General features: G+C 39.7%; 1 protein-coding gene across 1 annotated transcript in view; it reads right to left on the bottom strand.

Annotated features, from left to right (window-relative positions):
- Window positions 1-16,909, bottom strand: part of LOC114644562 (uncharacterized) — a 337,895-nt gene that overhangs the window by 25,176 nt on the left and 295,810 nt on the right. Inside the window, exon 39 of the mRNA XM_051934772.1 lies at window positions 10,036-10,140. Within this exon, the coding sequence (XP_051790732.1) occupies window positions 10,036-10,140 (105 nt within the window). The remainder of the gene's footprint in view (window positions 1-10,035; window positions 10,141-16,909) is intronic.

Here is a 16,909-nt window from a genome sequence, read left to right as displayed (position 1 = left end):
CTATTTCTCTAAGCTTATAAATAACAATGCTAGTAATCCCAGAGTCTTATTTTCGACAATTGATCGTCTGTTAAACCCAGGTAACTCAAAGGAATGCCTCCTAAGTACTTCCAGTAAAACCTGTGAGGCTATCGCTGTATTTTTCAATCAAAAAATTAATGATATTAGAAATAATATAGTATATCTCCCCAGCACTAAGGATCCTCCTAAACCCCAGTACCCCATAATAAACAAATTAAAGTCTTTCACTAGGATAGATTTACCTGATTTACATAAAATGATTTCTCAAATAAAACCCTCCACCTGTGCCCTTGACCCAATACCAACAAATTTTTTCAAAGAAGTATCGGGCGTGCTTATTGATAATGTTCTTGACATAGTAAATTCGTCATTAGATACGGGGGTCTTCCCAGACTGTCTTAAGACTGCGGTAGTTAAACCCCTACTTAAGAAAAATAATCTCGATCCCTCTGCTCTTGAAAATTATAGACCCATCTCTAACCTGCCTTTCTTAAGTAAAATTCTAGAGAAGGCAGTCATTATACAGTTAAGTGAGCACCTCAATAAACATGCTATTCTTGATAAATTTCAGTCAGGTTTTAGAACAAATCACAGCACAGAAACTGCACTCGTTAAAGTAGTAAATGACTTGCGGGTAAATGCAGACAGAGGCCATTTATCTGTTCTCATCCTCTTAGATCTGAGTGCCGCATTTGACACCATTGATCATAATATTCTTAAGAATCGCCTTAGTCAATGGGTGGGCCTCTCTGGCAGTGTCTTAAATTGGTTTGAATCCTACCTGGCAGGGAGAAAATTCTTTGTTAGTTGTGGTAATTATAACTCAAAGACACATGATATTCTATATGGTGTTCCACAAGGCTCTATCCTGGGTCCTTCCATTAGGTCAGATTATCTTAGGGCACAAAGTGAGCTACCACAGCTATGCTGATGACACACAGCTGTATTTATCAATAGCACCTGATGACCCCAAATCTTTTGATTCGCTAACACAATGTCTAACTTGTATCTCAGAATGGATGAATAGTAACTTTCTCAAATTAAATAAAGAAAAAAACGAAATCTTAGTGATTGGCAATAATGGATACAATAAGGCTGTTAGAAATAAACTGGATGCATTAGGATTAAAAGTCAAATCGGAGGTAAAATGCTTAGGGGTAACCGTTGATTGTAATCTGAATTTTAAATCGCATATTAATCAGATCACTAGGACAGCATTTTTTCACCTAAGAAACATAGCAAAAGTTAGACCTCTTATATCATCGAAAGATGCAGAGAAATTAGTTCATGCGTTTGTTTTCAGTCGGCTAGATTACTGTAACGCACTCCTCTCAGGACTACCCAAAAAAGACATCAATCGTTTGCAACTAGTGCAGAATGCAGCTGCTAGAATCCTTACCAGGAAAAAAAAATCCGAACACATTTCTCCAGTTTTGATGTCACTACACTGGTTACCTGTGTCATTCAGAATTGATTTTAAAATTCTGCTTATGGTTTATAAAGCTTTAAATAATCTCGCCCCGGCTTATATATCGGAATGTCTGACACCTTATATTCCAAATCGTAACCTCAGATCCTCAGCTGCGTGTCTCCTTAGAATTCCAAGAGCAAAACTTAAAAGAAGTGGTGAGGCGGCCTTCTGCTGTTATGCACCTAAAATCTGGAATAGCCTGCCAGTAGGAATTCGGCAGGCTAATACAGTGGAGCACTTTAAAAAACTACTGAAAACACATTATTTTAACATGGCCTTCTCATAACTTCACTGTAATTTAATCCTGATACTCTGTATATCTAATTCATTATAATAACTATTCATTCAAAATCTGTACTAACCCCTACTCTCTCTTCTGTTTCCTTTTCCGGTGTCCTGTTGGTGGTGGCGTGCGCCACCACCATCTACCCAAAGCACCATGATGTTCCAACAATGATGGATGGATTAAAAGCCAGAAGTCTGTATGACCATCAGCATCAAGTGACTCCGTGAAAAACCCGAACTACCAAGAGGACTATTTCATTTATGTTAGGTAGAATGCCCAAAGGGGACTGGGCGGTCTCGTGGCCTGGAACCCCTACAGATTTTATTTTTTTCTCCAGCCTTCTGGAGTTTTTTTTTTGTTTTTTCTGTCCACCCTGGCCATCGGACCTTACTCCTTTCTATGTTAACTAATGTTGTCTTATTTTAATTTCTTATTTTGTCTTTTATTTTTCTTCTCTTCATTATGTAAAGCACTTTGAGCTACTTTTTGTATGAAAATGTGCTATATAAATAAATGTTGTTGTTGTTGTTATCTATCTATCTATCTATCTATCTATCTATCTATCTATCTATCTATCTATCTATCTATCTATCTATCTATCTATCTATCTATCTATCTATCTATCTATCTATCTATCTATCTATCTATCTATCTATCTATCTATCTATCTATCTATCTATCTATCTAGTGAGCTGAATGACTTTCGGCCTGTTGCTCTGACGTCACATGTGATGAAAACCATGGAGCGGCTGCTGCTTCACCACCTGAGGCCACAGGTCCGCCACGCTCTCGACCCTCTGCAGTTCGCATACCAGGAGAAGGTGGGAGTGGAGGATGCCATCATCTACATGCTACACCGATCCCTCTCCCACTTGGACAGAGGCACTGGTGCAGTAAGAATTATGTTTCTGGACTTCTCTAGCGCCTTCAACACCATCCAACCTCTGCTCCTTAGAGACAACCTGACAGAGATGGCAGTAGATTCATACCTGGTGGCATGGATTGTGGACTATCTTAAAGACAGACCTCAGTATGTGCGTCTCAGGAACTGCAGGTCTGACATTGCGGTCAGCAACACAGGAGCGCCACAGGGGACTGTACTTTCTCCGGTCCTGTTCAGCCTATATACATCGGACGTCCAATACAACTCGGAGTCCTGCCACATGCAAAAGTTCGCTGATGACACTGCTATCGTGGGCTGCATCAGGTGTGGGCAGGAGGAGTATGGGAACCTAATCAAGGACTTTGTTAAATGGTGCGACTCAAACCACCTACACCTGAACACCAGCAAAACCAAGGAGCTGGTGGTGGATTTTAGGAGGACCAGGTCCCTCATGGACCCCGTGTTCATCAGAAGTGACTGTGTGCAGATGGTGCAGACCTATAAATACCTGGGAGTGCAGCTGGATGATAAATTGGACTGGACTGCCAATACTGATGCTCTGTGCAAGAGAGGACAGAGCCGATTATACTTCCTTAGAAGGCTAGTGTCCTTCAACATCTGCAACGCAGATCCTACATTGACATTAAAAAGTTGCTACGGAAAGCCGATATCAAATACAGCCTCTTGTATCCCGCCAAACTGAAAGTGGAAGTTCAAGATCAATATTATATTTTCCTAAGCAAAGAAGAAGCTGAAAAGGAACTAAAGAAGCTGTTTCCGACACTTTTTTGAAAGTTAATAAGGAGCCGTATTCTATCAAGGCACGGGAAGGACCTATGATCTGCTCTCTGGATCCATGTTTAAAGAGACTGGCATTATAATTATACATCCTTTTCTTTATCTGGACTTTATATGTTTATGTTTTAATCAGAGTTATAGAGTTATAGACGTGAGTGTGAAAATGTGGAAGTAATTAAAGTAGGATTCGTTTTTTTTTTTTTATTCTACTATACCTTAAAGTATACTGTTTAAAATCATGCGCTTGGTTTATTGCTTTTTCTACTATTTATACTATTACCATTATACTATTACAGTAGGAATTACCAGGTTTATCCTAGACTAGTTTTTAAAATCATTCCCAGGGTTGATTCTTCCTTTTTTTTTTTTTTAACCTTAATATCTTAACTTAAAAGTGCTGAAGATTATTTCAAGCTTAAATACTGTTAATGATAATATTTTCGGCAGATAGTATTAAGAATTTAGCTGCAAAAGATATCTCTGTTTTAATTCTCTAACGCCGCTGCAGGGTGGGGTTTGTTTTGTTTTGGACGTGCTCTGTCTCTTCGTATGTCAGAGGACTGGGACATCGCGAAGTGGGATCTAGCCTCATGTGGGGAGGCAAAATGGGGGGGTGGGGGGATAAAGGGGGGAGAGAAGGAGAGCAGGTTATATCTAATCTATTCTTGTAATCCTTATAATTATAAATATCAATGCAACAATAGGCTAAAATGCAATAACTCATGGGGAGTCTTGAAACTAAGATTAAAACTGCCTCATTACCAATTAAAACTATAAAATGACATTAAAAACTCAGAATCAATGTCTCCATGATGGGACAGTTAACTTTGTGAGCTGGAATGTTAATGGCCCGAATCACGAATTAAAGAGAAAGAAAGTATGCTCTCACCTAACAGGCTTAAATGCTAAAATAGTATTTTTACAGGAGACCCACTTACTAACCAAGGATCAGTTCAGACTACAAAAAGACTGGACTGGCCAAGTGTTCCATTCTAGCTTTATAAAGAAAACTAGAGGGGTGGTAATTCTCATACATAGAACAGTTCCATTTGTAGCATCAGATGTAGTGTTGGACCCTGAAGGGAGATATGTGATGGTCATGGGCAACTCATATAACAGTAAAATGATTTTGATAAATGTTTATGCACCCAATGTTGATGACAAGGAATTCATGCAAAATCTATTTGCATCCATTCCCAATGTGAACACTCATAAAATTATAATGGCTGGGGACTTTAATTGTGTTTTAAATCCACTCTTAGATAGGACTCCTGTGACAGGGGGGACGACATCTAATACTGCAAAGATAATTACACAGTTTTTAAATGATCACAACTTATCAGACCCCTGGAGGTTTCTTAACCCAAACTCAAGAACATATTCGTTCTACTCACCAGTGCATTATAGCTACTCAAGAATTGATTATTTTTTTATAGATAATAATTTCCTGCCTACAATTAAATCATGCAAATACGACACAATTGTTATCTCTGACCATGCCCCTCTAGTCTTGGAGCTAAAATCATTAAGCCCCTCACACTCACCTCGCAGATGGCGTCTTAACCCTCTTTTATTGGTAGACGAGAACTGCACAGAATTTATATCCAAACAAATTAGCTTCTTCCTAGAGACAAACACGTCCACAGAGGTTTCTGCAGGAACACTCTGGGAAACTCTAAAGGCCTTCTTAAGAGGACAGATTATTTCATATCTTTCCCACAGAAGTACTGTGTACCAATCCAGAAGCTTCAGTTTGTATTAATAACATTTGCTCAGACTACTTTAAATAGATCGTGGTACCAGACAAGGATGTCCCTTGTTGCCACTGTTGTTTGCAATCGCTATTGAACCACTGGCGGTCCACTGCCGAAATTCTTATCAGATAAAGGGGATTGTCAGAGAAGGACTGGAACAGAAAATTTCTCTATATGCAGATGATATGGTCTTATATATATCAGACCCAGAAAACACTGTCCCCGCTGTTTTAACAGCACTAACAGAATTTCAAAAGATATCTGGTCTTAGAATTAATCTGAATAAAAGTATACTCTTTCCAGTGAATTCACAAGCATATAATATTAGATTAGACACCCTACCTTTTACCATAGCAGATCAGTTTAAATACCTAGGGGTAAATGTCACAAGTAAACATAAAGTTCTTTATCAACAAAATTTTGGCGTCTGTATGGAAAAAATTAAGCAAGACTTGCATAGATGGTCAACCCTTCATCTCACTCTAGCTGGAAGAATTAACGTTGTTAAGATGAATATCCTTCCTAAACTTCTCTTTTTATTTCAAAACATTCCAATATATATCAATAAATTGTTTTTTAAACAGTTAGATTCAACAATAACCTCATTCATTTGGAACTCAAAACACCCACGTATCCGAAGAGCGACCCTACAAAGACCTCAGGCAGAAGGTGGCATGGCTTTACCTAATTTTCAGTTTTATTACTGGGCAGCAAACATACAAGCCATAAGAACCTGGACACAAATAAATGCACATACCCAGGCTTGGTCTGCAATAGAAGTAAAATCCTGTAGTACTTCTTTATATTCCCTGCTCTGCTCTCCAATAAATGAAAGTTATTGCAAATATACTAATAACCCAATTGTGCTTTACTCACTCAGAATATGGAACCAAATTAGGAAGTATTTTAAGATGGAAAATCTTTTATCAGTGGCACCTCTGCAAGGGAACCACCTCTTTCAACCTTCGCAAGTATATCCAGTTTTTAATACCTGGAAAAGTTTTGGGATTAAAATGCTCAGAGATCTTTATATAGACAACATATTTACATCTTTTGAACAATTACATTCAAAATTCAACCTCCCAGCTACACATTTCTTTTACTATCTTCAAATTAGAAATTTTGTAAAACAGAAACTGCCCGATTTCCCCCACCTTGCACCCTCCACAATGCTGGAAAAAATACTGCTCAAATTCGAGGAAATAAACACTATTTCCACAATATATAAAATCTTATTAGAGTCCCTACCTTTCAAAGATCCAAGAGGACATTGGGAAGAAGATCTCTTAATCAATATATCAGAAAAGGAGTGGAAGGTAGCAAAGCAGAGAATTCACTCGAGTTCTATATGCGCAAAGCATAGAATTATTCAACTAAAAATTATATATCGAGCTCATCTGTCTTGCTTAAAACTGTCCAAAATGTTTCCAGGGCAGGATCCAACCTGCGAACGCTGCAACCAAGCTCCTGCCTCACTGGGTCACATGTTCTGGGACTGCACCAAACTAACATCATTTTGGACAAAAATTTTTAAGTGCCTCTCAGACAGCCTTGGGGTCACAATCCCTCCTAACCCACTAACAGCTGTGTTTGGTGTCCTTCCAGACGGACTTGAATTGGAGAAGGACAAGCAAACGGTGATTGCATTCACTACACTCTTGGCACGCAGACTTATTTTGTTAAATTGGAAGAATCCTAATTCTCCTCTTATAAGTCAGTGGGAAACCGATGTTTTATATTATTTGAAATTGGAAAAAATCAAATTCTCAGTTAGAGGATCTGTACAAAATTTTTTCAAAACCTGGCAGGATTTAATCAATATTATTTTAGAATAAGAGAAATAACTATTACCGCGTTTAACTCCCTTCTCCATCTCTTATTTACATAAATATTTACTTCTCCCTTTCTTTTGTTTAATGTTGCCTTATTAAAAAGCCTTAAGCAATTTTCCTTTAGCTAAGCTCTCCTTCTCAGGGGTGGGGATTGATTTTTGTCTTCAATTTTGTTGGGTTATAAATTGATCTGTTTGTATGGAATGATTACAATGAAAATTAATAAAATAAAAATATAAAAAAAAACAAAAAAAACATCTACAATAAGATGCTGCAGATGTTCTATCAGACGGTTGTGGCGAGCGCCCTGTTCTATGCGGTGGTGTGCTGGGAAGGCAGCATAAAGAAGAGGGACGCCTCATGCCTGGACAAACTGGTGAAGAAGGTAGGCTCTATTGTAGGCATGGAGCTGGACAGCTTGATATCCATGGCAGAGCGACGGGCGCTGAGCAGGCTCTTGTCAATCATTGAGAATCCACTGCATCCACTAAACAGTATCATCTCCAGACAGAGGAGCAGCTTCAGTGACAGACTGCTGTCACTTTCCTGCTCCACTGAAAGATTGAGGAGATCGTTCCTCCCCCAAACTATGCGACTCTTCAATTCCAACCGGGGGGGTAAACGTTAACATTATACAAAGTTATTGTCTGTATGTATACCTGCATTGTTATCACTCTTTAATTTAATATTCTCTTTATCAGTATGCTGCTGCTGGAGTGTGTGAATTTCCCCTTCGGATTAATAAAGTATCTATCTATCTATCTATCTATCTATCTATCTATCTATCTATCTATCTATCTATCTATCTATCTATCTATCTATCTATCTATCTATCTATCTATCTATCTATCTATCTGTCTGTCTGTCTGTCTGTCTGTCTGTCTGTCTGTCTGTCTGTCTGTCTGTCTGTCTGTCTGTCTGTCTGTCTGTCTGTCTTTCTGTCTGTCTGTCTGTCTGTCTGTCTGCCTGCCTGCCTGCCTGCCTGCCTGCCTGCCTGCCTGCCAGTCCCCATACAAGAATATGATACTCACAAAATCATACAGGCACTACACCCCCCAGAGATCTTCATTTAATATTAAAAAAAATGCAAATAAATAAGACCATGGGAATAAGCTAAAAAAAATTAGGAAGCTTCAGTAAGAATGAACAACATAACATGAACCAAAGCACTGAGAGGCTGTAAAAGGCAAAGCCTGGATTTCTTTTAGAAGAATATACTCTATGATATCTTTCAATGACCAGGGGCCTAATGCACAATGCCGTGCGTAGAATTCACACTAAAATATAGCGTACGGACAAAAGTCTAAATGTGTGCACACACAAAAAAATTCAGATGCAGAAAACCATGCATAAGCCAGCTTCCATGCTCTTCCACTGCATAAATCCCAGTCTGCGTGAAATGTAATGCTTGTGCATGCGCCTGCAGCCCCTCCCAGACTCCTCCCAGAATTACGCCTCGTCGAATATGCAAATCAATATAAATATTCACTTAAGTTCAGTGTTCTGTGAAAAGACAATGGCAAAAGCATGGGGAAAAAGACGAATATCAGCGAATACCAAGAGGAGGCAAGGAAAAACATACTATTTGTTGGTTTAAGCAGTTGTATAAACAACAAAAGGAAGATGATTGAAAGTTCAAGTTCAGAAAGTTGCACAGTGCCCGAAATAAAAAAGATATGTTCAGATATGAAAGTCACTGTGAAAAGGTGAGATGTAGCCCACTGTCTGAGTGTCATATGAAAGCTTATTAGGGTACAGAGAAAAGAAAAAAAAATGGGGACACAGTGGGGAAAAAAAGCTTGAAATGTCAACTTTAATCACGTAGTTTATTTTGTCATTAAAGTAGAACGTCGTAAAATTAATCTTAACATCTTTTAATTTGCTAGTTTCTCAAATCCCATGGTAATTAAAGTAGCATGTTAAATGCTTCATATTCTTTGTGTTCTTCTATTTGCTCTATATGTGTGAATTACTACATGCTTCTTAAATAGGCTTTCTCTTACGCCGACAGGACACCGAATACATTACATTCATGATATTACAGCTCTCTGAACAATTTAAATACGAAGATGTATACTTGATATCATTTTCATGATGAAATTGAAATAAAGCATGGATTAAACATGGGGCCACAGTGGCACAATGGTAACGACAAGCTTGCGCCCATCCAGAAATTGTTCCTGCCTCCCGCCAGATGCTTTCTGTGCCATTGCGCGACCTTCAATGAGATAATTTATTGCAGCAGTACTGCCTCTTTCAAATGTAGTAACCCCCAATTCATGTCCTTCCTTTTCTTTGTCCAAGTAACCAATCGCCACACAATCAGCTCTTTAATAAATGTCATCAATAAGCTTAGAACGGCGATTCTTCAAAATTTTAAGGAACATTGAAATATCTTTGTAGTACATGTTTAATTATTCCATCCATCTATCCATCCAGGGTTTCGCCAGTCCCAGGAAGCAGGCAGAGTGAGGCAGGAACAATCCCTGAACGGGGCAGCAGTTCATCGTTACCGCTGTCCACCGTGTCCACACGTTTAATAACAGTATTTATTTAATAAACATTATTTAAATGAGGTTAAAATGTATATGTATAATGTAATATATATATACTTTACTGCATTTCATCTGAAAAATTACACTACAAGAATTTTTGGTGTTGTCAAAGAAAACCCAAATTAATTTGAGGTGAGCATATAAACCTTAAATAGAAGGACCACCAGTACAATAACAAACTGGGGCCCAAGTTTCATTCTACCTCCCTTTTACTTTATGAAACGCATTAATGGAAATGCACAATAGAATTTAATTTTAGGATGCAAAATGAATAAAAAGAAAACTATAGAAGACTGAAAGGGAAAATTAAAAATGAAATCAAATTAACGTGAACAAGTTATTTATATCCAAAGACAATGTATCAATAGGAGGCTAAAGGAAATACAATAGAACAGTAAAACAAAATAAGGCAAAACTATAAAATTTCTTGTGAACCTTTAGCCAATATCCACTTGTCCTTCTTGTCTTGCTCCAGTGTGCTGTTTAAGATTTTGCTGTTGCTCAGGACCTTCACAAAAGCCTCCTTCTCGATTGATGAACCTGAAACATTTAAGAAGTTGCTTGTATAATTCATTATATATGAATGACACACTTTTAGTACAATAAGGAGCAGACAGTTATTATAAGCAGTTGGAGGAAAAATGAGAAAGACATGAAACCTTTCCAGGCAAAAAGGGCATGGATTTCCTTAATGTCTAAATGTATGAGAACCTGAAGATGACTAGAAATTCTGAAAAGCCTTAATATGGACACCTGTATTTCAAGCATTTCAGATGATATGCTTGAGTTGTTGTTAATTTTGGAGACCATAATTATTGTTAAATGCCATAAATGACCAAACCTCAACAATTCAGACGCTGTGAATTTCCAATGTATAGGTGTTTGCATGTAATCAAAAGTAATGAGAATTAATTTTACATTCAGTCATTAAAATTTAGCAATTGGCATGTCTCCTATGAAAAATGTGCCTTAGAAAATGGGACAATGTCAGAATCTGAAGATAAACCAGAAGAAATTTGAAAAGTGTGGTGGTGAAACACAAAGTCCTTATTACTGTATCTCCTCCTCCACCTGCACGACCTAGGATTTCTTTCTAAAGTGAACTGTGTACCATTAGACTATTCTCAAGTATTTAGTGATAGTGTTACTACAATTCATTTAAGTAGTAACTGCCAATGGGATTCATGAACATTCAGTTAAGGGCAGTACAGTGATACAGTGGCTAATGCTTCTAACTCACAGCAATAGTCAAATGGGTTCAGATTTCAACCAGGCCATTGGCTATGCACAAATTTGATGCTATTTGCATTCCAGAGTTTCCTCTATAAGCATTCTGTATTGCATGTCCCCCCAGATCCCAGAGGTATTCATATCAGGTCGTTTAATATTTGAATTTACCATACAATTATGATTCTGCCTCCTCCCTGTTTTGACAGGTTAGGATAAACAACAATTTGGCTTACAAAGAAAAGAACTTCATACTTAATTAAACATCAAGGTGCAACTCTGGACATGTAAACATTAAAATCTCCGCTTGCTGCAGGGACATCGAACTGTTGGCCGTAAGTTTGCGCCCCTATTACTTGCCCAGAGAGTTTGGACATGTCATTGTTGTTACTGTTTACATCCCTCCTCGGGCGAACGCGGAGATAGCGGGTGACATCATTCATTCTGCTGTTGCTAAATTACAAACACAGCACCCTGAGGTGCTCTCTGCTAATTACTGGAGATTTTAACCATGTGACGATGGACAAAATATTACCTGCCTTCTCCCAGTATATGGATTGTAACACCCGGGGAAATAGAACTATTGACCTACTGTATGCAAACGTTAAAGACGCATGCAGCGCCACCCCACTGCCTGCGCTTGGGAAAGCAGATCATAACCTGGTTCTGCTTCAGCTTCACTACAAACCAAGAGTGAGGGAGCTACCTACAACCACACGCTCATTCAGGAAGTGGTCCCCTGAGGCTGAGCAGGCAGTGAGAGACTGCTTTGGAACTACGGACTGGAATATCCTGCAGGGATCACATAGTGAGAACATTGAGGAGGTTGTTGACTGCACTACTGACTACATCAACTTCTGTACAGACATTGTAGTTCCAGTAAGAACAGTACGCTGCTATGTTAACAACAAGCCATGGATTACAAGTGACATCAAGGGCATTTTGAACCAGAAGAAAAGGGCTTTTAAAGGCGGTGATCAGCATGAGCTCAAGCGCATGCAGAAGGAACTCTGAGTCCAGATCAGGGCGGCGAAGGAGCAGTACAGGAGAAAGCTGGAGCAGAAGTTGCAGAATAACAGCATGAAGGAAGTGTGGGATGAGATGAAGATCATCACAGGCTGCAGCTCGAAGTGGGATGCCACCATCGAGAGAGATGTGGCGAGAGCAAACCAGATGAACAACTTCTTAACAGGTTTGACCACCCTAACCCACTCTAACTCTCACCTCAGAGTACTGCACCCTCCACCCATCCTTCTGCTGATACCAGCATAGGACAAAGTTTTCCCCCAACCCACAATTACAGCAGCCCAAGTAAGCAGAGAGCTGAGGAGACTTTGTGCCAGCAAAGCAGTGGGTCCAGATGGAGTATCGCCATGACTGCTGAAGGCCTGTGCATTGGAGTTATGGAGTCCTCTACAGTGCATCTTCAACCTGAGCCTGGAACAGGGGACAGTCCACAGGCTTTGGAAAACATCTTGCATCACCCCAGTCCCAAAGGTATCACATCCTAGTGAGCTGAATGACTTAAGGCCTGTCACTGTGACGTCGCATGTGATGAAAACCATGGAGCGGCTGCTGCTTCACCACCTGAGGCCACAGGTCCGCCACGCTCTTGACCCTCTGCAGTTCGCATACCAGGAGAAGGTGGGAGTGGAGGATGCCATCATCTACATGCTACACCGATCCCTCTCCCACTTGGACAGAGGCAGTGGTGCAGTAAGAATTATGTTTCTGGACTTCTCTAGCGCCTTCAACACAATCCAACCTCTGCTCCTTAGGGACAAGCTGACAGAGATGGGAGTAGATTCATACCTGGTGGCATGGATTGTGGACTATCTTAAAGACAAACCTCAGTATGTGCATCTCAGGAACTGCAGGTCTGACATTGTGGTCAGCAACACTGGAGCGCCACAGGGGACTGTACTTTCTCCGGTCCTGTTCAGCCTATATACTGTACATCGGACTTCCAATACAACTCGGAGTCCTGCCACGTGCAAAAGTTCGCTGATGACACTGCTATCGTGGGCTGCATCAGGTGTGGGCAGGAGGAGGAGTATGGGAACCTAATTAAGGACTTTGTTAAATGGTGCGACTCAAACCACCTACACCTGAACACCAGCAAAACCAAGGAGCTGGTGGTGGATTTTAGGAGGCCCAGGCCCCTCATGGACCCCGTGATCATCAGAGGTGACTGTGTGCAGATGGTTCAGACCTATAAATACCTGGGAGTGCAGCTGGATGATAAATTGAACTGGACTGCCAATACTGATGCTCTGTGCAAGAGAGGACAGAGCCGATTATACTTCCTTAGAAGGCTGGTGTCCTTCAACATCTGCAATAAGATGCTGCAGGTGTTCTATCAGACGGTTGTTGCGAGCGCCCTGTTCTACGCGGTGGTGTGCTGGGGAGGCAGCATAAAGAAGAGGGACGCCTCACGCCTGGACAAACTGGTGAAGAAGGTAGGCTCTATTGTAGGCATGGAGCTGGACAGCTTGACATCCATGGCAGAGCGACGGGCACTGAGCAGACTCCTGTCAGTCATTGAGAATCCACTGCATCCACTAAACAGTATCATCTCCAGACAGAGGAGCAGCTTCAGCGACAGACTGCTGTCACTTTCCTGCTCCAGTGACAGATTGAGGAGATCGTTCCTCCCCCAAACTATGCGACTCTTCAATTCCACCCGGGGGGGTAAACGTTAACATTATACAAAGTTATGGTCTGTATGTATACCTGCATTGTTATCACTCTTTAATTTAATATTTTCTTTATCAGCATGCTGCTGCTGGAGTATGTGAATTTCCCCTTGGGATTAATAAAGTATCTATCTATCTATCTATCTATCTATCTATCTATCTATCTATCTATCTATCTATCTATCTATCTATCTATCTATCTATCTATCTATCTATCTATCTATCTATCTATCTATCTATCTATCTATCCATCCATCCATCCATCCATCCATCCATCCATCCATCCATCCATCCATCCATCCATCTATCTATCTATCTATCTATCTATCTATCTATCTATCTATCTATCTATCTATCTATCTATCTATCTATCTATCTATCTATCTATCTGCCTGCCTGCCTGCCTGCCAGGCCCCATACAAGAATATTATACTCACAAAATCATACAGGCGCTACACCCCCCAGAGATCTTCATTTAATATTAAAAAAAATGCAAATAAATAAATAAGACCGTGGGAATAAGCTAAAAAAAATTAGGAAGCTTCAGTAAGAATGAACAACATAACATGAACCAAAGCACTGAGAGGCTGTAAAAGGCAAAGCCTGGATTTCTTTTAGAAGAATATACTCTATGATATCTTTCAATGACCAGGGGCCTAATGCACAATGCCGTGCGTAGAATTCACACTAAAATATAGCGTACGGACAAAAGTCTAAATGTGTGCACACACAAAAAATTTCAGAAGCAGAAAACCATGCATAAGCCAGCTTCCAAGCTCTTCCACTACATAAATCCCAGTCTGCGTGAAATGTAATACTTGTGCATGCGCCTGCAGCCCCTCCCAGACTCTTCCCAGAATTACGCCTCGTCGAATATGCAAATCAATATAAATATTCACTTAAGTTCAGTGTTCTGTGAAAAGACAATGGCAAAAGCATGGGGAAAAAGACGAATATCAGCGAATACCAAGAGGAGGCAAGGAAAAACATACTATTTGTTGGTTTAAGCAGTTGTATAAACAACAAAAGGAAGATGATTGAAAGTTCAAGTTCAGAAAGTCACACAGTGCCCTAAATAAAAAAGATATGTTCAGATATGAAAGTCACTGTGAAAAGGTGAGATGTAGCCCACTGTCTGAGTGTCATATGAAAGCCTATTAGGGTACAGAGAAAAGAAAAAAAAATGGTGACACAGTGGGGAAAAAAAGCTCGAAATGACAACTTTAATAACGTAGTTAATTTTGTTATTAAAGTAGAACGTCGTAAAATTAATCTTAAAATCTTTTCATTTACTAGCTTCTCAAATCCCATGGTAATTAAAGTAGCATGTTAAGCTTAGAATGGCGATTCTTCAAAATTTTAAGGAACATTGAAATATCTTTATAGTACATATTTAATTATTCCCTCCATCTATCCATCCAGGGTTGCGCCAGTCCCAGGAAGCATGCAGAGTGAGGCAGGAACAATCCCTGAATGGGGCAGCAGTTCATTGCTACCACTGTCCACCGTGTCCACACGTTTAATAACAGTATTTATTTCCATCCATCCATTTTCCAACCCGCTGAATCCGAACACATGGTCATGGGGGTCTGCTGGAGCCAATCCCAGCCAACACAGGGCACAAGGCAGGAAGCAATCCCGGGCAGGGTGCCAACCCACCGCAGGACACACACAAACACATCCACACACCAAGCACACACTAGGGCCAATTTAGAATCGCCAATCCACCTAACCTGCATGTCTTTGGACTGTGGGAGGAGACCGGAGCGCCCGGAGGAAACCCACGCAGACACGGGGAGAACATGCAAACTCCATGCAGAGAGTACCCGGGAAGCGAACTCAGGTCCCCAGGTCTCCCAACTGCGAGGCAGCAGCGCTACCCACTGCGCCACCGTGCCGCCCCCAGTATTTATTTAATAAACATTATTTAAATGAAGTTGAAAATGTATCTGTATAATGTAATATATATACTTTACTGCATTTCATCTGAAAAATTAGAGCTCCAAGAAGATAGTGTCTGGAAATCTAAATTGACTTTAAAGTGAGTCTTCATCATCTGTAAATATGTGCTCTGTTCTATTGAAGTGAATGAGACTAAATATGCAAATCCTCCATAAACGTATTTTCCTATACAATAACAACAACAAAAACAATAATAATAATAATACGATAAAAAACAATGAAAAATATACAATATGAAAGCGTAAGTGGCTCAGGTTGTGTGATATTATAACTGCAATGCAAATTTACAGTGAGGTGATTGTACTTATAAGTACAAACAGTTCTACCAAGAGCACTTGATGGACTGATTGAGTGCGTTTATAGCTCTTGGGATGGAAATGTTTCTGAACCGCATGGTTCGTGCAGAAAAAGCTCTGAAGCGTTTCCTGAATGGGAGTAGTTCAAACAGACTGTACACAGAAGCTGTACCCCGATAATTCTCTCTGGTCTTGACACAATCTGCTGTAGAGCTTTCTGATCAGGTGCAGTAGAGCTGTGATTTCACAATCAGATACAGTGGGTTAAAATACTCAGTGGTGAGTAACAACACTAAAGCAGCTATAGTACTTGGAATAGTTTGGCCATTCTGTGCACCATTACATGGTTTCAGGTTGATTACAATCAGATGCCTTAAGATCAGATGCCTTAAACTAAAAAACAATAAGCAGTTAATGTGTGTATTTGATAAAGGTGCGTCAGGGATGTGAATCTAAAAAATAAAAGGAAACCACACTGGAACAGTAGCACTGTTTTGATGCTGGGTGCCGCCAGTTTGCAAAACCGAGCCAAAAACTTGCATACGCTATGGTTTGAGCTGACGTGATAATGTGAGTGGCTTTACACCAAGTTTAGTTTTTATACATTGCGATGTGAACGTGGAAACGGGCATACGCACTGTTTATTCATGAGGCCCCAGGAGAAAAGGCATGGACATATTGATTACCAAGTGTTTTTTCAAGAACTCATTGGAATGATTATTATTTATGATTTTTTTTAAAGCTTATAATACAGACATTATTTCTTAAATTCTTGTTTGTTACATCTGTTAATTTCAAATCCAGAGATGTAAATATTTATTTATTATGGTATCTTAACGTATTCAAGAATGCAGCAAATATGTTTTGCTTATCTGTGATCTCATTCATATGGTGGTGATGTATACCAATTTCTTCTTTAAGAAAGTTGTATTGAATCTCTCATGGTAAAAAGCTGGGCAATCACAAACTTCATTATGCACTCCTTACGTTTGGCCATATTAAAAAACATACCAATGCCATTCACTACCAGACTGGGAGCAAAAGGTATCACCTACTCATTCCTCAAGATTACAGTTTGAGATTCATCAATTCCTTATTTTGCACTATGAATGAGAAAGGTGAACACCC

The sequence above is a fragment of the Erpetoichthys calabaricus genome, chromosome 12 (assembly GCF_900747795.2).
Source record: "Erpetoichthys calabaricus chromosome 12, fErpCal1.3, whole genome shotgun sequence".
NCBI lineage: Eukaryota > Metazoa > Chordata > Cladistia > Polypteriformes > Polypteridae > Erpetoichthys > Erpetoichthys calabaricus.
Note: the sequence above shows the minus strand (reverse complement) of the source record. Positions and strands in the feature narration are given on the sequence as shown.